This window comes from Mauremys mutica, chromosome 6 (genome assembly GCF_020497125.1).
Source record: "Mauremys mutica isolate MM-2020 ecotype Southern chromosome 6, ASM2049712v1, whole genome shotgun sequence".
Classification (NCBI taxonomy): domain Eukaryota; kingdom Metazoa; phylum Chordata; order Testudines; family Geoemydidae; genus Mauremys; species Mauremys mutica.
This window is the reverse complement of record NC_059077.1, coordinates 13,645,419-13,669,809: the sequence shown is the minus strand read 5'-3', so window position 1 is coordinate 13,669,809 and position 24,391 is coordinate 13,645,419. Positions and strand designations below refer to the sequence as shown.

At 46.3% G+C, this 24,391-nt stretch overlaps 1 protein-coding gene across 3 annotated transcripts in view; it reads left to right on the top strand.

Moving 5' to 3' along the window:
- The window catches only part of ZBTB7C (zinc finger and BTB domain containing 7C), a 272,862-nt gene extending 261,259 nt beyond the window's left edge, over positions 1 to 11,603 (top strand). For all 3 annotated transcript variants that reach the window (XM_045020359.1, XM_045020361.1, XM_045020360.1), the window contains one exon: positions 10,719 to 11,603. In XM_045020359.1, the coding sequence (XP_044876294.1) occupies positions 10,719 to 11,355 (637 nt within the window). In that variant the 3' untranslated portion in view covers positions 11,356 to 11,603. The remainder of the gene's footprint in view (positions 1 to 10,718) is intronic.
- The last annotated feature ends 12,788 nt before the right edge of the window (positions 11,604 to 24,391 follow it).

Below are 24,391 nucleotides of genomic sequence, written 5' to 3'. Positions count from 1 at the left end.
TGTGTTGTTTTAGCCGTGTTGGTCCAAAGATATTAGAGAAACAAGGTTGGTGAGGTAATATCTTCTATTGGACCATCTTTCTGTTGGTTGAACAAGCAATCTTTCGAGCCACACAGGCAGACTTTTTCTTCTTCCCAGACCTGAAGAAGAGCTCTGTGTAGCTCGAAAGCTCGTCTCTTTCACCAACAGCAGTTGGTCCAATAAAAGATATTACCTCACCCACCTTCTCTCTCTAATTATAATGTGTTGGTTACCAGGTTTTCTAACAGGGTGCATGTTCCCAGCGGAGACAAGGATGAAATCAGCAAGCCTGGGTCCAAATTCTGTGCTGATTTACACCCTTCGCACCTCCTTTGACTTCAGCAGGGCCCTGGGAGGATATAAATGAGCATGGATTAGGCCCATTGTGCTCTAAGTCAGCAACACAGATCTGATGCAGCTCCATGCAGCTCTTCTCTGAAAAGCTTGGCCAATTAAATCCACGAGCAGAGACAAACAGATTCTTGGATCTGTTCTTGCTGAGTATAATTAATATCTAATGAGTACAATCTTTACCATAATAAAGCTTTCTGACAAGAGCATGGTCTGGCTGTGAGGGAGAGAAAGCCCTGTTAGGCTTGGGTGAGTGAACTGTTTGAAAATAATGTGACGAGTCGGCAGAGCAGAGCGCCTGACAATGGGCAGATACCTGGGGTGCACCAGTACTCAGCCTGCCTTTTCTTCCTTTGTCCCTATGATAATATTCACATGCAGTCTATGCAGATGATGAGGATTTGACCTGAAAATAAATGTCCATGCCATGCTACATTAACACAGCTGATACCGCATTCCAATATGCTGCACATTGTGCTGCAGGCTAGTGTAGCCAGTGTGATCTGGCTAACCCTGATGTTTAAAGGGAAAGGCTGATTGCCTGTGTTAATTAATGATTGCAGGTAATTTGTTCCTACCGTCACTGTCACCCCACACCTATTTACATGTAAGTGCTATTGAAAAATGCTGCATTGTTAGAACTGGACACATACAACTTCCATTTAGCTACATAATAGGGAGCAATAGTGCAAACTTCCCCAACCTGCCCTACAAATATGCCTCACCCCTGACCTGTAGGGACTGTTTACATTTTCACACCCATCCAGTGTTTGGCCAGCCTCTCTGTTGAGGCCACTGCCACTAATACCAATTACTACCAGGTGTGGTTGCGCTGGTGCTATGGATAACTGTCCATAAGGGAAGTAGCTAAGACCACAGACACACTTCGCACGCACCATAAGACGTACCTTGCTCTTATATAGCATTTTTCATCCATGTTATTTATGTTATCATAGCACCTAGGAGCCCCAGTCATGAACCAGGACCCCATTGTGCTAGGTGCTGTACAAACCATAGATCTCAAAGCACTTTACAAAGGTGGTCAGTATCATTATCCCCATTTTACAGATGGGGAAACAGAGGTGAAGTGGCTTGCCCAAGGCCACCTAGCTGTCCAGGAGCAGACTAGGGAAGCTAAGGGTTCTGCATCCCAGTATAGTGCTCTGACCACTAGGTCATACTGCAGGTTGAACCAACAGCCTGCCAGTAAGAAGTTCCAGATTACATTGTCTATCCTGTGTCTCCTTCCACTCCTCCCCCAAAACGCATATCTATCTGCAACCAGCTATAAGAATATCATTGACAACTGTACCTAATTGATATGCTGTAGCTTATGGCAGCTTATGTGCCATCCAGGGGACTTTGTTCATGGAGAAGATGCTACATTAGAAAAACATTCTGGAATAAATTCTGATCTGGGATGCACATGTGGTCCCCGTTGACTTCAGTGGGAGCTGAGCGTACAGCTGAGACAGAATTTGTCCCTTCAGTGAGCAATTCCCGTAAAATGAGAAATTACACTGAATGGTCTCGTTATTGTTATTAATCATTTATATTGTGGTAGCAATTAGAGGGCTCAGCCAAGCCCGGGTCCCAGTGTACTGCATGCTGCACATGTATTTATATGAGCTCCTTCCAACCACACTTTAATATGGATAGAGCTTTTCCAGAAGTTGTCAGGTGAGATTTTCAAAAGTGCTCAGCTGTGATCTGACTTTGCTGTCATAGAAGACAATGGAAGTTTTCCCAATGTCTTTAACAGACCCAGAGTGAGGCCAATGCAGGATGCTTTCCACCAGCTGCAATGGGAGCAGAATTAGGCCAGCTCCGAGTACTTTTAAAAATCTCACCTGTCCATTTGAAAATGAAGGGCAGATTTCAATTTGGGCAGGAAGGGCCTGATTCTGAATACTGTCTGGGTGTACCACTCCCACTGAACTCAGGACTTGGGTCCTAAGTCTTTTCTTATATCGTATTGTGTGCAATAATACAGAGAGTTGAGAAGATATTAAATCCGGAGATGGACAAAACAGAGATTGGTTTGGTTTTGTATAACCACCACAGAGATGGTTCTAATCCAGGACCCAGTTATCCAAACTTCAAAGAGAATTGGATGAATGGTTCTGATTTTGTACTACTGCAGTATAAGGGTTCTGTATTACACATTTGGCTTTCACGCATCAGATATTCTATATTACATGATTTCTAAATTCATATCCAAGAAGCAGAAGCTAGAAAATGGGTAACAAAGAAAGTCAAGCAAAACTAAAGCCGTAATCCTGCCTAGAATTGTGCAGGTATGTAACTTTGCCGCCATTGACTGCTATTCATTTGAGTAAAGTTCACATGCCTAAGTTTTTGCAGGATCTGCCCTGAATCATACCATCTAATCACACAACACTAAAGCTTTTTTCCCCCTCTCTGATACACTGAATAAAGTGGGCGTTTAAAAACCTTGAGATTTTTGTAATGAGTTTGCAATAGCTTTAATGCGCAGGGAGGAGGAGGGTTGTCTTTACAAAGAAGGCTAGGTATGTTTTTACTGTAATATTGGTGTAATGTTGATCAGTTGCGATTAGTTTTTAAACCCAGACCAGGGTGGTTGTGATGCCCATGGAAGGATTCCTGTGATTCCTGAGCAAACATCTGCCACCTATTGCTGCAGCGCTCTGGGAACACTACAGAACTCAGGGAATCCCCTCCGGCTAAAGAATAGATTAAGGCCCCAATTCTGCAGCTGGATCTGTGAACTCTTGCTCCTGTGTAAAACTGATTGCAAGAAACAGGGCTAATTTAATAGGACATTGATTTTTTTTAAAATGAAAATTCCTTAGACTCTAGTCTGGTTTTTGAATGTTTGGAGGATTAGAGAAAACTGACAATATGTTAGCTGTCCTTTCGCTGCGTTGTAGCCGTGTTGTTCCCAGCCAGGCCCACAGTTTTCAAGGAGAGGGTCTTCAAGCCAGAAAGACTCTGTTTTTTAATTTGTTGTTGTTATTGGTGTTGTGGTAGCAAACAAGGTCCTAATCAGTATCATGGCCCTACTGTGTGAGGTGCTATATACACACGCAGATAGGCATCTTCCTGCCCCAAAGATTTTATCATTTAAATCCTCAGTTCTTCAAAGACTCATGCTTAACTTTACACACCAAGTATTGCCACTGACTTTAAGGGGGACTTTTAAAGGCAGACACTTGGATACGTCTGTGGAGGACTGGGGCCTCTTTTGAAACAGGGTGCACAGTGAGTGTGACATACCAAAGAGAGAGAGGGTGGATAAGAAAGGTAAGATCCGGGGGTTCCATAAGTTACGTTTGTGCATCTCTTGGCACTTCCAAATCACCTAGAAGTGCTTTAAAAAGAAAAAAAAAAGTAAACTGATCATCTTTATTAACAAATATAAAAACAAGCCAGTGAAACCCTCCTACTTTATAATATACTGGCTTCTAGTAACAGCTGTCCATAGAATACTCCTGTAACTCACATTGTAGAGGCATGTGCTAAAGGATCCAGATTGTATCTTACAGACAGTTGTTCGTAATGGTCTGAATCAGTTGTGCCTGTATCTATAGTATACGATTCCGGCACTCAAGGTGTCTGTCAAGAAAAGGGATCCTGGTAGGTTAAAAATCATACTACTACTGTATAATATGATTTTTTTTAATTATATTGTTTTTAATTTGTATTGTATTGTAAGAGTATCAGTGACAACTGAACCTAACTGGTATGCTGTAGCTTGTTAAGGTTGACTGATACTTTCCGTTATAGGACTCCATTTTCAGTTGTTTATAACTTTGCAAAACTTTAACCACTTGAGGTGAAATTTTCCATCCAGGTGTCTGCCTCAGGCGGCTTTGAAAAATTTCAGCCAAAATGGTCCAGCTGTTTCTGAGAACGAGGTTGGGGGGGAACAATACATTGTTTTGCCCATTTAAAAAAATTCTGATAGCCTTTTCTTTGAAAAGCCCTATGCTTTGGAGGAGGGACTTGACATTTGGCAGGGTGACCATCTTTGTGTCAGGGAGATGCGTTTCGCCTTCCCTGTGAAAATCCACCCACATTTGGCCAAGCTATAAGCCTTTGAAAAATCGCAGTTCATACATGCTCAGTAGAGACTTCGATTTTAGCAGTTAAATTTCCCAAAGACTCCATCCACCACGGTGGAGTAGGACTTTGCCTACAACTGCAGCTCTGGGCCTTGGCAGGGTTGGGCATCTGAACTGAGAGCAGGGAGCCTGTCTCTCCTGTGCTCTCAGTGACCCCTCTGCTAGGCCTAGGCAGAGGGGGAGGCTGCCAGATTCAAGTGCAGACGAGATAAGAGCTGGCCCTGCAGGGAAGATGGGGGAGTAGACTGGGACAAGAAACCTGAGGCGGAAGCGATACTATGACTTCTGTGCGCCCTCATTCCACTTCCCCGCTCTGCCCCAGTCCCCAACCCCACTCCACCCTTTCCCCCAAAGCCCCACCCCACAAATCCTCTTCCTGACCCCACTCTGCCCCCTCCTCTGAGCACACCCTGCCCTCACTCCTCCTGCTCCCTCCCAGCGCCTCCTGTACGCCGCTGAACAGCTGATCAGAAGGCGCTGCAGGGGTGGGGAGGGAGCTGATCAGTGGGGCTGCCGGTGGGTGCTGAGCACCCCCTACTTTTTCCCCGTGGATGCTCCAATGCTGGAGCACCCAGGGAGTCAGTGCCTATGCTATGACTGGAGGCTGATGGCAGGAAGGAAGAGAGGGAAATGGACTGCGAGTTGGGATGGAGGGAACTGGGACTGACTGGTCAAGGAGATTGGAACTGAGAACCAGTGAGGGGGGGAGACAGATGTGAGGAAGAGCCGGGGTGTGGGGAGAAAACTGGCATTGGATGGGCAGAGACACTCAGTCAAGGCTTTGTGGAGGAGAATACTGAGATTGGATGAGAAGCCCAAGGAAGGAGATTGGCACAGGGACCCAGTGGGGATGGAGAATGTTGGAGAAGGGGAGATCAGATGAGGGACAGGGACGGGGAGACTGAAACTAGCTGGCACAAGGAGCTGTGGGTTTACGAGGATGGCGGGAGCTGGGAATGGCTTGGCAAGGAGACTGGGTGTAGGGGTGAGACTGAGATAGGGAGTCCAGAGGGGTGAGACCAGCCTGGCTAGGCAAAGAGAATGGGCCTGGGATGAGAAGCCTGAGGAGTGGAGAGTGGGACTGGCTAGGTTTAGAGAATGGGACTAGGACAAGGAGCTAGGGTGGGGGGTGAATAGGACTGGAACAGGGACATGTTGGAAGGGACCAGGCAGAAGCGGTCACCCTGAGGGGAGAATGGGCAGAAGATTCTGTGCCCATTAGAACACACTCCCCTCCAGAGACTGGAACGGAACCCAAGATTCCTGAGTGCTACCATTCCTCTGCTGTCAGCAAATATCTGTGAAAGAAGCACATACCCCTCTAGTGCTGATCCACGTGAGGATGACAACTGACTACCAGGGGCCTCACTTGCTAGGGGCAAAAATACTGGTTCATTTGCCCCTGACTTTGGTCTATATGCTCTGCTTATTGTGCCCCCCTTCACACTTCGCAAAATATAATCTAATCACCTATAATGTTCTACACCCTGACATAACTTTGTCCCCTCCCTCCCCCTAAGAATTTTTCTGAAATGACGCCCCTGTCAGTTACTGCTACCAATTACTCTGTTACCTCAGCCAACCTTAATTCTGGCATTTGCTAACTTTCTGACTGCTTGACTTTGCAGCCTTAATAATGTTCTTTTAATGTAGGTTTTTTGTGTGCCTATATAAATATAATTTAAATCTTAGTCCGGTTACAAACATTTTAGATAAATAAAACTGAAAGGATTTCAGAAATCAGATTTACTTTCTACTAGTATACAGTTTGTTGACTTTCTGCCTTTCTCTCCGTTTGGACAATTTAAATAGGTGAGGCAGTTTCACTTTTTAGGATCTCGAGCTATGCTGCAATGCTGGGGTTTGCAAACACTGTAGGAAAACGTTCAATTTTTTGAAAAAAATCAATTGGGTTTTTTAAAAAATCATGGAAACATTTCTATTGGTCTTAGACTTTTCCAAAAAATATTTATTTTACAAATAAATGTCATTTTGCTACTAAATCCAATAGGCGCTTTTAAAAATCTCTGAAATCTAAATTTGGAGCTGCACAATAGCCCTTTAATTTCGATAGTGTATGTGCCAAATTGTAAATCTTTGTGTAAGTCCCTGGGATATTACTGTAAACAACTAACTAGTGTAAAACGTACATATCCATATTCTGCAACAATCTCAAACTCTTAAATTGAAGCATCATACTTAAAAGCAAGCTCGTGAGACACCTCGTGGTCATTGGGAGTATAACAGGAAGGGAAGATTTAGCACCAAATTATATTTTACCAAGATGCACTAATCAGCAATGCCAATCTCACCAAGTGTAGCTGTAGCCATGTTGGTCCCAGGGTATTAGACAGACAAGCTGGGTGAGATAATATCTTTTATTGGACCAACTTCTGTTAGTGAGAGAGACAAGCTTTTGAGAGTGGCTTGAAAGCTTGTCTCTCTCACTGACAGAGGTTGGTCCAGTAGAAGATATTACCTCACCCACTTTGTCTCTCTGATCTCACCAAGGTCATCCTATTTCCCAGTGCATGTTAACCTCTGGTTTTGATGATAGGAAATGATTTAATTTTTTGTTTGTATTTTTATCAAACAATTTGTTTTGAACGTGTAGGGGACCAGATGCAGAATCTGTAAGTAGAAGGGTGTGATTGTGTGGCTTTTAGAAGAACATGAAATGACTAGAAAACAATAAGTGCAAAGTACGCTTTGGAGCAGCAAGGGAAAGGCAGAATTTCATAGACAGAGTCGGTGGTAATGGGGCAGAGTCAACCCTCTGATCTGCTGCGTGTTCAGTGCTAGAGAGCCCTGGGGGGATTGGACCGGGGTCGGTGGGATTTTAAAGCCTCTACTTCTTGAACTGAAAGACCCTGTCAGCTAAGGCTGAAGCAGGCTCAGGCGATATGTGGCCCAACCACCACTAGAGGGGGACAGAGAACGGCACCCTTAAAAAAGATGCATTTGCTCTGCTGCAAGCTTGGCCGGCCCTGCTAGGAGGAGCTGGGAGCCATTGCTCCGTGGTCCCTCTCCCCCTTTAGTTTGACTTTTGCCTTCAGGGGCATCAGGAAGAAGCAGTCCCTGCTGCCCTGGGAGCCCACTGACTTGTGAGCCACCCCTAATCCGCTCCAGTGGTTGCTGGTTATCAATACAGCAGCCTCCCTCTGGGGAGCGCACTTCCTTCTCAGAGCTCTTAGCCACAGCCAGCCTAGGAAGAGAAAGATTAGGAGCAGGATTTGAACCTGGGGCACACATGTAGCAATATGCAAAGCATTATCACTACACTAGCCAGGGAAAGTCCCTTCAAGAGGACCTGATCCTGGGAGCTGAAGTCAATGGGAGGTGAAGGCTCCCAGCATCTCTCAGGTGTTCAGTATTTCCCAGGACTGGGCCCAGAAGCCGTTGGCATTGCCTGGCACCTCTGGCAGGGGTACGGAAGCTCTCCATCGTGCAGTGGTTGATGTAGCTCAGTGGGGGCAGTATGGAAAAATCTGCCTGTGCTACGCCTCCTTTGTAGCTAGAGATAGCCTCAGGCACCAGGGCAGCAAATCTGCCACCTTTCGCCAGCGCCAAATTCTCTGGATAAAGGGAGTTCGAAAATTGTTCCCGGCTAAAATTCTAGTGCTTGAGTTCCTTGAGCCGGGTTTGACATGGGTGCACAGTTGGGGGCAACACAAGGAAATTCTCCCCACCCTGTTGCATCACCTGCACAAGGACCTGGCACAGTTGCAATCCCTGACCTCAGGGGACGTCCCTCGTCCATCTGCACCAGTCCATGAAGCAGGCCAGCTGCATTGGAAGAAGCAGGCGGCCCTGTCCCTCCCTGAGCCTGTCCCTGTGGTGGTGTGGCTCTGTACTGCCCCCTGCTGGAGCCAGAGGCTAACTGCCTCATTGGCCTTGTGTGACGGCTCTGTGAATGCCATTAGATGGAGCTTCCTGTAGCCTGCACGGCGCTGAAAGCAGCTGTGCCAAAGGGGCCCGGTGTAGCTGGTGTTATGGGATTTTCCCTTTCGTCAAATAGAAGTGAGCATAGTCAGTGTGTTTGTTAGGATGGACCTTGGGGCTTGTTGACACAGGAAAGCTATATTTAAATTGGTAGGGCTATACCAGTGTAATGCACCCCCGGCCCCCATGGGGGCACTCCTCTTCCATTATAACACCCCCACACGGTGAGTTATACCGTATAACTATAGCTGTTTCACCACACTGATATCATTCTATGCGCATCACTGGAAACATTTCCCATGGAGATAAGCTCTTGTGCTGTAGGGACGCTTGGCCCACCACTTCCAGATACCGACGTGCACCATGCTATCTAGTCCATTGGACTGAGGCAGTCAGGTCAGGGATCTTACATGGCCACCTCATTTGTGGCAATGCCACCACTGGAGCTTAGATTCCAAGGTGATCGGTTCCTGGGATACCGCTGCAGCCATGTCAGTGGCTGTCTGCTGCGTCACTATGTGCTGTGATTTATGGACCGTACCTGGGGTGATAGCTCAGAAAATTAAATATCTCTGCTTTCCCCGCTCACCCCCTCCTGGGCAGAGACACATGGACAGCTGCACCTCTTGTGTCCCCTGGTTACAGGGCTACTGCTGCAGGACCCATGCTGCCAGGGATGTGTCCTCCTGATGCTGCTCAGTAGAGGCTATTTGGGGGGTGGCGGGGAGATAGAACTAGGTAGGGTTTACTACTGCTCCATGCTAGGTGCCCAGATCTGTTCTGATGTGTGATGGCTCCAGCCCCAGCCTTCCCCACTACACCTCTGCTGAGCCTCAGCAGAATGCCGTCCTTGAGGAGCCTGGGGGTACATCTTAGATCTATACACCAGCCTACAGAAAGCTTGAGTAAATGGGGTTTGCACGAGGGAACAGTGCAGGGATTGGGGCGGAACAAAATCCCACCCACCGCAGGGCCTTGGGTAGCTCCAGAACCCCTCCATGGTTGTTTTTCCAACTCCAGAGCTGGAAGAGACATCCATACCCACTAAGCATGGACCCAATGGCTGTGCCTCTGCTCCTCCCCAAATGTCCTCTCCCCAATGGCCTATGCAAAGCTGGCATAGGCTCAATTCCACAGTATGCAGGTCATGGAGACCCTGAGTCCCTGCTCCACAGCTACATACTCTGCCTGTTGGAGCCACGGCCGGTCTGAACTTTAGGGACCTTCTGTAGATGGGTGGAAGTTCACCCTTCCAGAGCAGACAGTGTTGACATGCTTTTTCCCAGAAAGCTGTGCAGCTCGTCTCGCCAGTAAACCCACGTTAGTAACTAAATTGCATTGGAAAGTTATTATTGACTATTTGTATTAGGATCAAGTTTGGGTGGTAGGTGCTGTCCAAGGCAGGAACTGTAACTACCTCTGTGAACAGCTGACAAGCGAAGATGAGCAATATGCAATGGCTAGGGGGAGGAAGTCCAGCTGCAAAGCACTTGATATACATATGCAGATTTGCTAATTTATTTTTTTAAATTTTGTAATTACTGTACATAAATATCACTCTTCCCGCACTGTCCCTCAGCCTGGCCATTAAGCGCTGGGTGATTCCTTGGATCCATCATTGTAGAAATGGGTCTTATTTAATTTGTTTCCTCCTTTAGCATTTAATGTTAAAGTTTTGATTGTCAAATAACCCAAGAGACTTCCACGTATCACAACATTTTGGATACTGAGTTGGAGCCAAATTATTCCACCCTAGAAAGTGAGGGTGTAGAGTGGAAACACCAACTCACATTATCTGTAGCAAGTGGGTGGGTGGATTAGTTCTAGGTAGGGATGAATTTTAACCTACCTCTCCAGGTACTTATGTGATCCTTCATCACTGCATCTTAGGCCCAGATCCTCAAAGGTATATAAGTGTTAAACTCCCATTGAAATCAATGGGCATTAGGTGCCTGCATACCTTTGGGCCTGGGTCTTAGTGCCTCCCAAGTATCTCTCCTGACAATATCCTGGGGTGGTAGAGAAGCATGAGTATCCTCAGTTTACGGATGGGGAAATGAGGTAGAAAGAGATTAAGTGACTTGCTCACGGTCAAGAGGAAGATTATAGCAGAGCTAGGATCTGAGTGCCGATCTCATACCATAACCACAAGACTATTCTTCCTCCCTGGCACTGTCCTTTTTAATATTATGTATATTTAAAAAAAAATAAAAGCTAAATTGAGGGCTTAATGTGACAGCACCTCTTTAAGTATCTATGCTCAAGTGATAACAGGTGGCTGTGACTTTTGTTTTGTAGGCAGGACAAGCTAAAAATCCACATGCGGAAACACACAGGAGAAAGGCCATACCTCTGCATACACTGCAATGCCAAATTCGTGCACAACTACGACCTAAAGAACCACATGCGCATTCACACGGGTGTCCGGCCTTACCAGTGTGAATTCTGCTACAAGAGCTTCACTCGCTCCGACCACCTCCACCGCCATATCAAGCGGCAGAGCTGTCGAATATCGAGGCCCAGGCGGGGGCGCAAGCCCGCCGCCTGGAGGGCGGCCAGCTTGCTGTTTGCACAGAATGGCCAGCCAGACGAGAAAGGCTTCATGATGCCTCCAACTCTGGAGGAGATGAGCAGCCATCTTGGCACCACGGCCATGTGCCTTCCAGGCCCCAGCCACAAGCACTTCATGAGTGGGGCCAAGAATGCTCTAAACCTGCAAGATCTAGAGAGCCAGTTCGAAGAAACCCAAATGAAGCTGTTTGGGAGGACGCACCTGGACATGGAAAGGAATGGGGGCATCTTTGCCTTTGCCCTGGGCCATAACGAGAACATCTCGGCACGGCCATACTTCCCTCTCCCTGACCCTTGGAGCACAGGATTCAGTGGACTGCCTGGACTAAACCATGTGGCCCCAATTTCTGAGGCTAGCAACTAAACCAGTTCTACCCATGTACTGGGTGTGGTACGTTCCGTACCATTCTTAAAGAGTGAACGACTCTCTCTGATTCTCACCTGCTGTCTCTCATCATCTCACTCCAAAGAAACAATTGGTCGCCCATGTGAATCTAGACTGTGCCGTAGGATGGTAGGCGGAGCCACACCCAAACAGGCAATGGACATTCTTCTGAATGAGGTGCTGCTGTTGGTACTATTCTGTGATTGTACTAGGAAATGTAGGTTGAGTTTGTCAGTGACTCCACCAGCACAGTCTGCTAGGGGTGTCCTTTTAGACCATTTGTAGAGCACTTGGCATAAGAGATGAGAAGCTTGTCTCATCCCAACAGCAGAGCCTGCCCGTAGTTCTTGGAATCCAATTTTGCGGGAGTGGGAAGGGTCAAGCTGCAGGATGCAGGTGGCTGGTCTTTTGAATGCTTCTGAAAACATCACTTGCCTTAGTTTGGAGGTCAAGACAGTGCTTCGGAAGGAGATTTCCATTGCTCTCCATTCGTGATACCACATGGTCAGCTGGACATCAGTGAAGATGGCAAACCATTTTTTGGCCACTTCTAAATTCCTTGGGTTTTTTAACCCCATAATCAAATGACAAAAACAGTCTGAAAGGGCCTCGACATGGGCCAGATTCTTAGCTGGTGCAAATGAATGCCCCTCTGTGCAGCTGTGCTGATTTATTGCAGCTGAGGATCTGGCCTAGGGTCATTACAAATTACTAGCAAATATGTCACATGTCAGAATCCCTTGACGAAATTCTGAGCATACAAAGACCCTGCTGTCCAGGATCATCTGGGAAAAGGATTCAGATATTGCTCAGGGGATCCTGACTGAAAATTATTATACTAAAGAGTCCACAAAACAAGACTGTCACTGAGTGCTAGTAGAAATCATTCTTCAGCATTTGTCAGCTCAGAAATATAGGGCTTACAACATAAAATATGAGATACTTCATTGAAAGAAGGCTTTGATAGCAATGTGCTTCTAGTTTCCCCTTTTAAACAGTGGTGGTAACTTTTTAACAAACAGTCTACTGAGGTGACCTGCAGTTAGTTTCATGCCAATACAGAGACTGGTTTTAAGTTTAATCAAGGCTCAAAAATGTAAATTTAAAAAACTATGGCGTGCTCACTCTTCTTTTTACTGTTATCTTTCGGTTTCAGCAGAATCAAAGGAAACCAGAGGACCGTAGTTTATTTTTTTTTAATTTCAGTTCATCCATTAAAGGTGCTGCTCTTCAGTCACAATTCAAGGATGCTCTCTCTACTGGAGCACAGACGTTGCTACATGCACGGGACAAAATGAGCACCCTCTTCAAAGTCGCTCTCACATATGATTCCCTTTGTCAGGAAGCTCTTAGAGCATAAATAATTCCTTTCTGCTTTGAGAACACATTTAAAAGAATGATCCTGATGAACTGCCTGAGACTAGCTTCCCCGCACCCTCCAAAATTAAATGCACAGAGACCCTGTGTGCAATGAACAGTGGGAACTGGAAAGAAAACTTTTTAAAACTGCATCAAACTTTTTTTTGTATATGTACCAACTTCTTATACAAACTACATTTTACAGACAACTGGTTATTTCAGGTGTTTTTGTCTACGATTTGGAGTCATGTAAAGTATCCAAAGATGCTGAGTACTGTATAATCTACGAGAACTTGAAGCAAGGTGTGCTTTTGTTTTTAATTTTTGTTTTTGTTTTTTAATTTTTTTTCCTGTTTGTCTGTGGGGAAAAAAACTTTGGAAGTTTTCTATTTATAACTATTTTTATGTGATTGCTTTATGTACAAAAAAAAAGAAAGGAAAAAAAGATACACAAACAAGTTTGCCTTAGTTAATCATGGGACAATCATCCTTAACTTTTGTTGAACCTATAGATTTTTTTAAAACGACAAGCTACTTTTTCATATTTATTAAACAGTATTAATTGAATCTCTTAAATTATGAACAAGACTTGGTTCTTGTGCGTGTGGCAAACATTGGAAAGCCAAACTGTTCCAGAAGTGCAACCAATGGCAAGTTTTTACTGCAACATTTAAATGCCAATTTGTTTGCAGAATATACAAATTTGGCGGCTTCCAAAGGCTTTTTGTAAAATATTCACTCCTTATTTAATTGTCTAGCTGCAATGTTTATGGTTAACGGAAACCATTGTTATTATTATTACGATAAGAAGTTAAGGCTGATTTTCCCTGAATGAGCTCATTTTGGTTGTATGTAGCTGGCTGAGATCATTTCACGGTGGAAGGAATATAACAGACTCTATTTCTGCCTTGCCGTTTCTTTACATTTCAATGTTGTGTGGTGATGTTGGGCCACAGGTATATATACAGGTGTTCATGTGTGTGTGAAACATTGCAGGGAGCATCTCACTCTGCATTCTCCATGACCCTTCCATAACTCAGCCTTGCTCTCCTAATCATGAACTGCATGTCAACTGTGACTGTCAATGAGGTTCTTTTCAGCTGCTCCCTGGGAGTCTGAGGCTGATAGCATTTATAGCAGTATAACTCTATTAGTTGCAAGGGAGTCCCTTCTGATTTTCAACTGGTGTGAGATCAGAATCAGGCCTTTTGCCTGGAAGGAACTAGGTATGGCTACATTCTCTCCGAGCTAGTGGTGAGGTTTAGGGTGACCAGATAACAAGTGTGAAAAAGTGGGACACTTTTTTTTTCGGGGCTGGGGAGGCAGGGGGGGTAATATAGTTGCATATATAAGACAAAGCCTCTAATATCGGGACGGTCCCAATAAAATTGGGAGGTCTGGTCACCCTAGTGAGGTGGCATCTTCTTCCTCTTCTCATCATTATTAATTATGGCCCAGATACTGGAGGTACTTAAGCATATGCCTAATTTTAAGCACTTGTGTAGCCCTGTTGACTTCAGGGCCTATCATTCTTGTCACAGCGGAAGAACGACGTAGCTCTCAATTTTTTAGAAAAGACCAGAAGCCTGAAAAAAGTGGAACTAATACATTAAAAGACCAAAACCAAGAGAGAGTTTAACTTTCTTCGTAAGAGCAGTGACTAGAAATCAGACAGGAAACCACATACAATCCTATCCAACTGGTAGAGCCCCCAGTAAGTCACCTTGAGACACCAGATGTTTGAGTAGCTACATATTCAGTTAATCAAGTGAAAGGATAAGTGCTAAGCCCTGGTCAGCTTTCCCTGTTGGCCACAAATTCCTGCAAACGGATAAGAAAACATGCAGTTGTTCAGTTATATTGTCTGTTCAGCCAGCCATCATCCCCAGTACCAGAAAGATGTGGATAAACTGGTTGATAATTCCCACACACAAAATATATTTGCTCTATATCTCCACACACACGGGACATGTCATTCTGTCATGATGCATGCACTAATAAGTGATGTTTACACCGCCTGGGTAGCTCTGCTTGAGCTAGCGCACAATTAACTAGCAGTGTGAACATTGTGCCATGGTCTAGCCGCCTGGGTCCAAGGCTGCCCAATCCCCTGGGTCCGTACTAAGACTGCTAGCCCACACTGCCGCCTGTGTCAGAAGGCCCACACTGCTGTTTTTAGCGCACTACCTCGAGCAGAGCTAGCGCATGTCTGTCTACCCGGGCTGGGAGACGTGCTCCCAGCTGCAGTGTAAACCTACCCGTTCCGACCTTAAAGTCTATGAGTCTACTGAGGCCACGATTTTGAAAATTTGGTGCTGCAAACTTACAGGGAGCCAGTACTGCCAAGTTCTGAGCACTCTCAATTACAATTGTCAGGCTTAGAAAAGTAATGTCGTCTCCTTTCTTTTGTCTCTGTGCAAAGGCAAAAGAGAGAACGTACCTTCAGAATGTTTCATTCTAGACAGACAGGAGAGCAGGAGTTTCTTGTGACCCCACAAATGGGCAGGGACAGCTGGAGAATGGAAGCAGCTCTGCCTCCAGTCACCTTCCCCATTTGCTGGGGAGAGTAGTTGGCTGGGTGCATGAGGGTAGAGAGTTACTGCACAAATAACAGGTGAAGGAACCAGTGTTTCCAACTCTTGTTATTTTATCATGAGTCTCAAGATAGTCAGTGGTTCACTTGAAGCCCCAGCTCCTGGAGTCAGGTGATTACAGGAGAATCTCAGCTCGCATTAGAACAGTAAGTTTGTAGTACTCATGCTTGCAGAGAAAAGCTTGACAATGCCCCTTGCATACAAGGCTCAGAAACCAGAGAGTAAATAAAAAAGACCCCAGCTTTTAGTGTTCTTTTTAAATCTTGTGCTGTTTATGCCACACTTGTGATTTTGGGGGCAGAAGGGGGGCCTGACTGAAAGGGTTGAAAATGCTAAGCTTGAATATGCTTACTAGGTGCTTTCCCACTCTCTCTCCCCTGACCCCTGAGAGAAAAATGTAACTGCCTCACAGCACAGTGTATAATACCTGTGGCCTGGAAATGCCTTTTCAGTTGTTTTTATGTGTCGAACCAATGTTTTACTTGACTTGCACTAATTGCTGTAGAGCAGTATATTGTTAGATTTCTTTGGTTTGATTTATTTTTTTGGTTGCAATTCCTATTGGCTAACGAGCTGGCAGTCCTATAAACATACCTGTTGCACATTTTACACCCCTGGAGAAAATAAAATATAACCTGAAACAGCCGGTGTCCTAGATATTCTGAATGTAGCCACTTTGCATCCCAATGCCCCAGCCGGCACCATGGAAAATTCTGCTTCCTTTTGCAGAGCATCTAAAAACCAGCAATGTTTAGGGCTTGAGCTTGCAAGTCCTTGCTCGGGGTGCAGCCTCCAGTGAAGGTGCAATGGATGCTCCATGGGGGCTCCAGTCGAGTTAAGTGCCAGGTGAAGTCCTCTAGGCTGCGGGTCTGTCTACATTTAAAATGCTGCGCTGTTATAGCACGTCAGCGAGGACGCTATCTGCGCTGACGGAAGTGCTTCACACATTGGCATAGGTAATCCACCTCCCTGAGAGGCACTAGCTATGAGAAGTCCTCCCTTTGACATAGCACTGTCTACACTGGGAATTAGGTCAGTATAACTGCACCTCTCAGCGGTGTAGATTTCCCACACTCTTGAGTGACATAGTTATACTGACATAAGTTGCTAGTGTAGACCAAGCCTGAGTGATCATAAACCCCAAGCTCCCTGCAGACCCGGGCCCCTATTCAGGAAACGATCCTTAGGGTATGTCCACACTACCCGCCGGATCGGTGGGTAGCAATCGATCTATTGGGGATCGATTTATCACGTCTCAACTAGACGCGATAAATCGATCCCCGCCACGCTCCCCATCGACTCTGGAACTCCACCACGGCGAGAGGCGGAAGTGGAGTCGACGGGGGAGCCACAGCCATTGATCCTGCACCGTGAGGACGGGAGGTAAGTCGAAATAAGATACGTCAACTTCAGCTACACTATTCTTGTAGCTGAAGTTGCGTATCTTACATCGACCCCCCCCCCACCCTTGTGTAGACCAGCCCTTACTCTGCAGAGTACACTGGAGTACCTTCATGAATTGAGGGCCCACTGCCATACTTACGTATACAGGATACAAAAGGGTGGGGTGGAGGCAAGAATCAGTGTTTCTGAGGGAAACTAGTCCTAAGCCTCATCCTCATGTTCATCCAGCACTCAGATCCAGATTTTGAAAGGCATTGCAGTGAGATCGTTGCGCGATTTTGAAGACAAAGCTTTTTTCACCAAAAAAACGCAGTTTAGGATCAACCAAAACATTTTGCGACTTCACATCGAATTGGCTGAATTGCTTCAGTCAAAAAAAAAAAATTCAGGAAAATTCAAAAAAATAAAAACATTTTGTTTCGACATTTTCTAAATGAAATGCTTCCGTTTTTCAATTTCAATGATTTTGTGGTCAATTTTTACATCAATTTTATTGTTTTTTAAAGGTTGAAAAAAAAACCCTAGAAAATAAAAAGATCCATTCAACCTGAAACAAATTTTTTCACCTTTTTCGGTTTGCCAAAAAGGTTGGAAAACATTCACCTTTAAACACCACAAACCCTGCATCTTGGCAGGGGGTTAGACTAGATGACCCTTGTGGTCCCATCTATCCCATGGTTCTATGATCTTGGGTCACCCTGAAACAGTTTTGTTTTCCATTGTTTAGGCTGGCCATCCAACCAAAAAATGGGTTATTGGTGATTCACATCTCTCTCATTGCAATGCCAAGCAAAGCTTCAGTCTCTAGGGCCTGGTCCACACTGGGGGGCAGTGTCGAGGTAAGATACGCAACTTCAGCTATGGGAATACCGTAGCTGAAGTCGAAGTATCTTATCCCGACTTACCTCCCGTCCTCACCACTCGGGATCGACGTCCGCGGCTCCCCCGTCGACTCCGCTACCGCCACTCGCTCCGGTGGAGTTCCGGAGTCGACGGGAGCGCGTTCGGGGATCGATATATCGCGTCTAGATGAGACGCGATATATCGATCCCCGCAAAATCGATCGCTACCCGCCGATTCGGCAGGTAGTCTGGACGTACCCTAGGAGTTAGAAGCCAATGGGACTTGGGTATTGCACTGCTGAATGGAGCAACACCCAAATAGCCTTGCTCCCTCTTGAGCCTGACCGCTCTTGCTCAACTTTCCTTGGTGCCGGAGGGTGCTCGCACTCCCCTGGCCCCGCCCCAACACTGCCCCCTCCCTGCCCTTATTGGTCCCCTCCCCAAACCCCCGACCCGGCCCCTCCTCTTCCCCGAGCACGCCGCGTTCCTCCTCCTCCCCCCTCCCTCCCACTGCTTGCTGTGTGAAACAGCTGTTTCGCGGCGCAAGCGCTGGGAGGGAGCGGGGAGAAGCAGGACTAGGCGGCGCGCTCAGGGGAGGAGGCGGAGCGGAGGCAGAGGTGAGCTGGGGCGGGGCAGGGAGCACCCACCAATTTTTCCCCGTGGGTGCTCCAGCCCCAGAGCACCCACGGAGTTGGCGCCTATGCTCTTGCTAATAGACAGGCATAACTCGGCAGCTGCACAGCACTGTGCTAACGCATGCAGGCTCGGCTTGCCCTGCTCACCGTCTTCTGCACAGCGCTTTTATTTTGCTCTTCTGCTCCCAACTGACCACACCTCTGCTGCACGGGATCAAGCCTGTTCTAACTCCTGTTTAAGGTAAGTCTACCCTTGCGGCTACGTGTTGAGTATATACACGGCACACCGCCCTCAGCACGGGTATAAATAGCGGTGTAGATAGTGAGGCACTGCTCAGGCGAGTGGCATACAGCTACACCAGAACCTTAGGGTATGTACCTACACGTCTCTCTGCACACCCGGGCAGCGTCTCCCCTGTTTGCACTGCTATTTTAAGCTGTGTGTTGTCCCGTCACCTGCCTGCTTGCAGAGTGTTTCCCTGCTGCCTCCTGCCTGCCAAAGCCTTTCACGGCTGCATGTAGCTACTCACTGCAGTGTGGACTGGGGCGACACACTATGTAGCTACACATACCCACCACGCCACTGCCAGCACAGACCAAGTTGCTGTTGCAGTCCACACTAACCCAGTGTGGATCTTTGGCCCCCCTCAAGTGGCTGATGGATCGAGCCATTTACAATCTATTCTCATGCACCCTGACCAGGTGCTGAGCAAACACAGCTAAAGAGACAATGCCTGCCCTGGAAGGCTTTCTCCAACATGACAGGTAGTGTGGCCTAGTGGGTGGAGTCAATGGTGTGGGAATCAAGAGATCTAAGTACTTTTCCTGGCTCTGCCACTGACCTTGTGTGGGAACTTCAGCGAGTGTCTTTTTCCACTCTCGCCTTCTTCTGTCTTGTCTGTTTAATCTCCAGCTCTCTGTGACATTGTCTCTTACTATGTGTTTACACAGTCTTAGCATAACGGAGGGGCTGAGGGGGGGGGCTGATTTTGTGTAGGCTCTCTAGGTGTTACTGCTATACAAATATAATACACTACTAACTTCCACACGCGGAGGGGAGCCTGTGGCTCTCAGTGGGTGTGCGTCAAAGGAGGGAGCTTGCCACTGCTACAGGATGGTCTGCCCAGGCCCCGCAGAAGCCTGGTCACCGTGGATGTTCTGCAGGGTGCCAGCTCTACAGGAGAGGGAAGGTGAGGTGAATGTGTGTGTGTGTGTGTGTGTGTGTGTAGGTGGGGCATAGCTGGACTCTGCTACCTCCCAGCAATGCTGCAGGAGGGTCCTGGCTTGGGCGCTTCTAGCAGTGTGGATTCTGTGCTGTGCAGGAGCTACAGTCAGCCAGGAGGAGGAGGAAGCAGTGAGAGGCCTTTGGCCTCCAGCATTGCTGAGCTCTGTGGGGTTTGGGCTTGGAACCTTCAGCCTCTTTGTGGGGTGGTGGGGACAGAATCCCGTTCCCCTGACAGAACCATGCCAAGAACTCCTGTGAGTTGGTTGGGTTTCTACTCCCATGTGGGTGACGGTGCTGGGGGAGAGAATGATGTCCAGAATTAGGCACTGTGGTGACTCCACCTCCTCCCTCCCACACAGGGAGCCAGCATCACTAAGCCTACCCGCACTTAAGCAATAAAAATGTCTCTTAAATAGGACTTAGGTGGCACGTAGGCATGGACTGGCCTCTCTGCATCAGGGCGAATGTCACCCATGGACTTTAAAATGTGCAAAACAAAAGGCCGACACCCAGTGGCAAGCACAGTACAAAGAGCAGGCTACAGTTACCACCTTTGAAATGTAAAAAATCCACACACCCCCACTCCCACAAGGCAAGCCTGCCAACTCCAACCACAAGGCAGCCCCCCGCCCCTGCTTCAACAGCCATTAAATAGTATCTAGAGAGATAACACGTATAGATTAGGTTGATAACATCATTTCCTTATTGAAACTGCACAAGTGGGAACACTGCAGCATCTTTTGCTGGACACAGAAACGTCTCTCGTTAGATATCCCAGTGCATTGTGATAATAATGTCACTCTAGAGATCCATGTAAAAAAAAAAAACCTGGCAGATTAAATTATTTTTCTGGCAACTGGCAAATACGTAAAAAAACCCAGCCAGGCCAGTCAAATCCCAGCCAGGTCGTAACCCTTGCTCCGCTGGCTGAGAAGGCTTGGGCTCAAGTATAACAGACGTGCTTTTGGCTGCAGATCACTGGAAATCGTTTCATAGAATCATAGAATCTCAGGGTTGGAAGGGACCTCAGGAGGTCATCTAGTCCAACCCCCTGCTCAAAGCAGGACCAATTCCCAATTAAATCATCTCAGACAGGGCTTTGTCAAGCCTGACCTTAAAAACCTCTAAGGAAGGAGATTCTACCACCTCCCTAGGTAACCCATTCCAGTGCTTCACCACCCTCCTAGTGAAAAAGTTTTTCCTAATATCCAACCTAAACCTCCCTCACTGCAACTTGAGACCATTGCTCCTTGTTCTGTCATCTGTCACCACTGAGCACAGTCTAGATCCATCCTCTTTGGAACCCCCTTCAGGTAGTTGAAGGCTGCTATCAAATCGCCCCTCACTCTTCTCTTCTGCAGACTAAACAATCCCAGTTCCCTCAGCTTCTCCTCATAAGTCATGTGCTCCAGCCCCCTAATCATTTTTGTTGACCTCCGCTGGATTCTTTCCAATTTTTCCACATCCTTCTTGTAGTGTGGGGCCCAAAACTGGACACAGTACTCCAGATGAGGCCTCACCAATGCCAAATAGAGGGGAATGATCACATCCCTCGATCTGCTGGCAATGCCCCTACTTATACAGCCCAAAATGCTGTTAGCCTTCTTGGCAACAAGGGCACACTGTCGACTCATATCCAGCTTCTCGTCCAATGTAACCCCTAGGTCCTTTTCTGCAGTGTCTGCCCCGTCAGAAGAATAGCCAACAAGAAAACAAAGGGCTTATGGATACTGCACAAAACCAGTCTCCCCACCCTCACCCACAATGGATAAAGAAAAAACAACCACCTTGTTCATTATTGTTTCCCTACAGTTTACAATGACACGCCTCCGTGTGGTGGCCTTGTGTTACTACACTGCCATTTTAAATAAAACCTGTGGGATTACTGCCTGTTTCCAGGCATGCTAAAAGGTTTTGTATTTTTTTCCCTTTTCTTATGCTGCCTGAACTTTTATTTGGTGGGGGTGGGGGGAAGTATCACTGTTTGTTCCTCATCATTATGGGCCTGATTTTCCACTGCTTTACATGTTATGTAGCTGCACCTACCTATGCAAAATGGGTCTAGCTAGCTGTGTTTAGGCCCAGAGGTGCAAAGGTATTTTTTATGTCAGTGGTAGTTAGGAGCCTAAATATCTTTGAGGATCTGGATCTAACTACACAAGCTACAAGGCAGTGGAAGATCAGGCCTAATATATTTAAAAACATGCGGAAAGGGTAGATTTGGATCTTGGAGTCTATCACGTGGGTGCAGCAGGGCTAATCCTACGAAGTGCTGAGTACCGTCAACTCCTATTGACTTCGGACAGGATGGAGTCTTAGGCCTGGTCTAAACTTAAAACTTAGGATGACTTAGCTATATTGCTCTGGGCTGTAAAAAATTTTGCACCCTGAGCACTGTAGTTAGTTCAACCTAACCCCATTACAGACATTGCAAGGTGGATGGAAGAAGTCTTCTATTGGCCTGGCTACTGCCTCTCAGGGAGGTGGATTAACTCCATCAATGGAAAAACCCCATCCGTTGATAGAGCAGCAGCTACACTATGGCACTGCCGCACAATCGTTTTGCCACTCTAGCAGCTGTAATGTAGACATACGATCTTGGGAATTATGAGGGCTCTGCATAGTGCAGGATTTACTGCGATGTTACTGTGATGTTCGTACCTAGATACTACAGCGATGGGTGCCTTAAAAACGTTAGTGAGTAATAATAACACAGGTGTGGATGAGATCCAATTGCAAAGGATGTGACTAAATGACATTACCAAGTTCTGGTGTGTAGCTATTCAGGCTTACAAGGTGTTGGGCATCTGTTATATTAACCTGCAGTTCCAAAGATGATCAGGCAGTAACTATACCTATGAAGAAGTTGAATTCATTAGCGGATTAAAAGAAATTTAGCCTGAGCTCAAAAAGATTGTAGAAAACAACAGAAATTTTATGTATAAAGCTCACAAGAAGCACATATAGCGTGATGTGTTTCGACTGGATCCCTTGGGCTATGGGACATCATCACAGTGTAATGAGTGTAGTTCTGTTCTGTTCTTTACCGGGTCCTACACTGCTTTCATCACCGCCTCTTTGAGGCAAGGGCTGACTTTTTTTGTTCTGCATTTGTACAGCACCTAGCACAATGGGGCCCTGATCCAGGACTGGGTGGTACTGCAGTGCAAACAAAAAGTAAATAATAATAGTATCTGTGTACATAAAACCACTGCCTTCCCTGAACCGAATCAGAACTGCTGGAAGGTCTGTTCTAAGCCAGTGTCTCTACATGCTAACTCAAGCTTGTCAAAAAGTTTCAAAATTCCAATTATTTTTTTCCATTAATATTTTGATGAAAAGATTATTCAAATTGTGTCCAAAATTAGATTTAGGATTTTTGAGGGCGGGGTGTGTGGGGGAAACCAGCTATAAAGCAACAAAATTTTGGACTTGGGGAAACAAACACCAACAAAACCACGCACAACAACCAGGGATGTCACAAAATTGTCACAAAAAAGTTGCCCCAGGATTTGAGCTGTCCTAAAACTCACAAAGACCCTTTTTACCTCAAGCATTAAGAGGTCTGCGGAGCTGGAGGCGCTGCATTCTAGCCACAGTGCTCCTGGGAAGTTCTGAGTGGCCATGGTGCAAAGTACCCTGGCAACCATTAATGCCAGGTGGTCACAGGTCTGGTGCAATGTATTTGAAAATGTTAGAGTAAAGGCCACCTTCTGAAAGCTTAACAAAAGCCACAAAGGGAAGGTAGGTGATAAAAGGGAGCAGGCCGTACATACAGGACACCAGTGGCTAGAGAGAGCCCCTTGGTGTTAGGAAGATTGAAGTTGATTTTTAAAAATGGCGAAAAATGGACTGAGCTGGCAAAGGCCTGATAGAGCCTATTGAGAACTCATGCAGTAGTGGGATCACCAGCACTGCCCTAAATTCAACCTGCCCATTTACAAGCAGCCAATGTGAAATGTTCTGGGCTGGCATAATATGCCCTGGGTAATTCAGCAGGCAGCATGGGCTAGTGGATAGTGCACTAGTCTGGGATCTGGGAAACCTGGTGGTGGGGGGGTCCATTCTCAGCTTTGTCACTCGCTTGCTGGGTGACCTGGGTGCCTCAGTTTTCCCATCTGTAAAATGGGGCTGAGAAGACTAATCTCCTTTGTAAAGCATTTTGAGATCTGCTAATGAAAAGCTCTATATAGGAGCTAGGTATTATTGTTATTGTTTATTAACTCAGGCTAGTTAGCAAATAGGACGCTGCTTTTCTCAGTGTTGCCAACTCTTGCCATTTTATCCTGAGTCTCGCACTGTTAGTGTTTCTTTTAATGCCCTACCCCCTGAAGTTACGTGACTGTGCCAGATTCTGCACTCTAGTTTTCAAAAGTAAGTCTCTTGCCCTCATAGGTGCAGGGATAAGCTTGAAAACGTGAACCCTAAAGGATCAAAAGGCAAATAAAAAGAACTCCATCCGTATTTGTTTTTAAAGCTCATGATTTTTAAGCCAGTTTCACAATTTCTGGGGCCTGGCCTGGCTCATGCATTTGAATATTTACGATTGGCAACATTGCAGGCTAAACATGCTGCATGTGACAAAGCCACCCTTCTATAAGCTCTAGCTGAGTGGGGCTAATACACACATGGAGAATTTAAGATGAGATCTGGGGGGAAAAGGAGGCACATGCTTGACTGAAGATGGCACATAGTCCTCCGCAGAGAGCTGGCAGAGCTGAGGGTAATCAGTACTCTCGCTGAGTTGTGGCCCAGGCACAGATTCGGTTTCAACCCAGCTGGATTTGTACTCTATGCATTTCATTTACAATATATACCTACCTATTATATAGCATTTGTCCTCAGTAGATCTCAATGTGCATTACAAAGGAGGACGGTATCATTAGCCCCATTTTACAGATGGGGAAACTGAGATGCAGAGAGGTGATGTAACTTGTTCCAGGTCACCACCCAGCA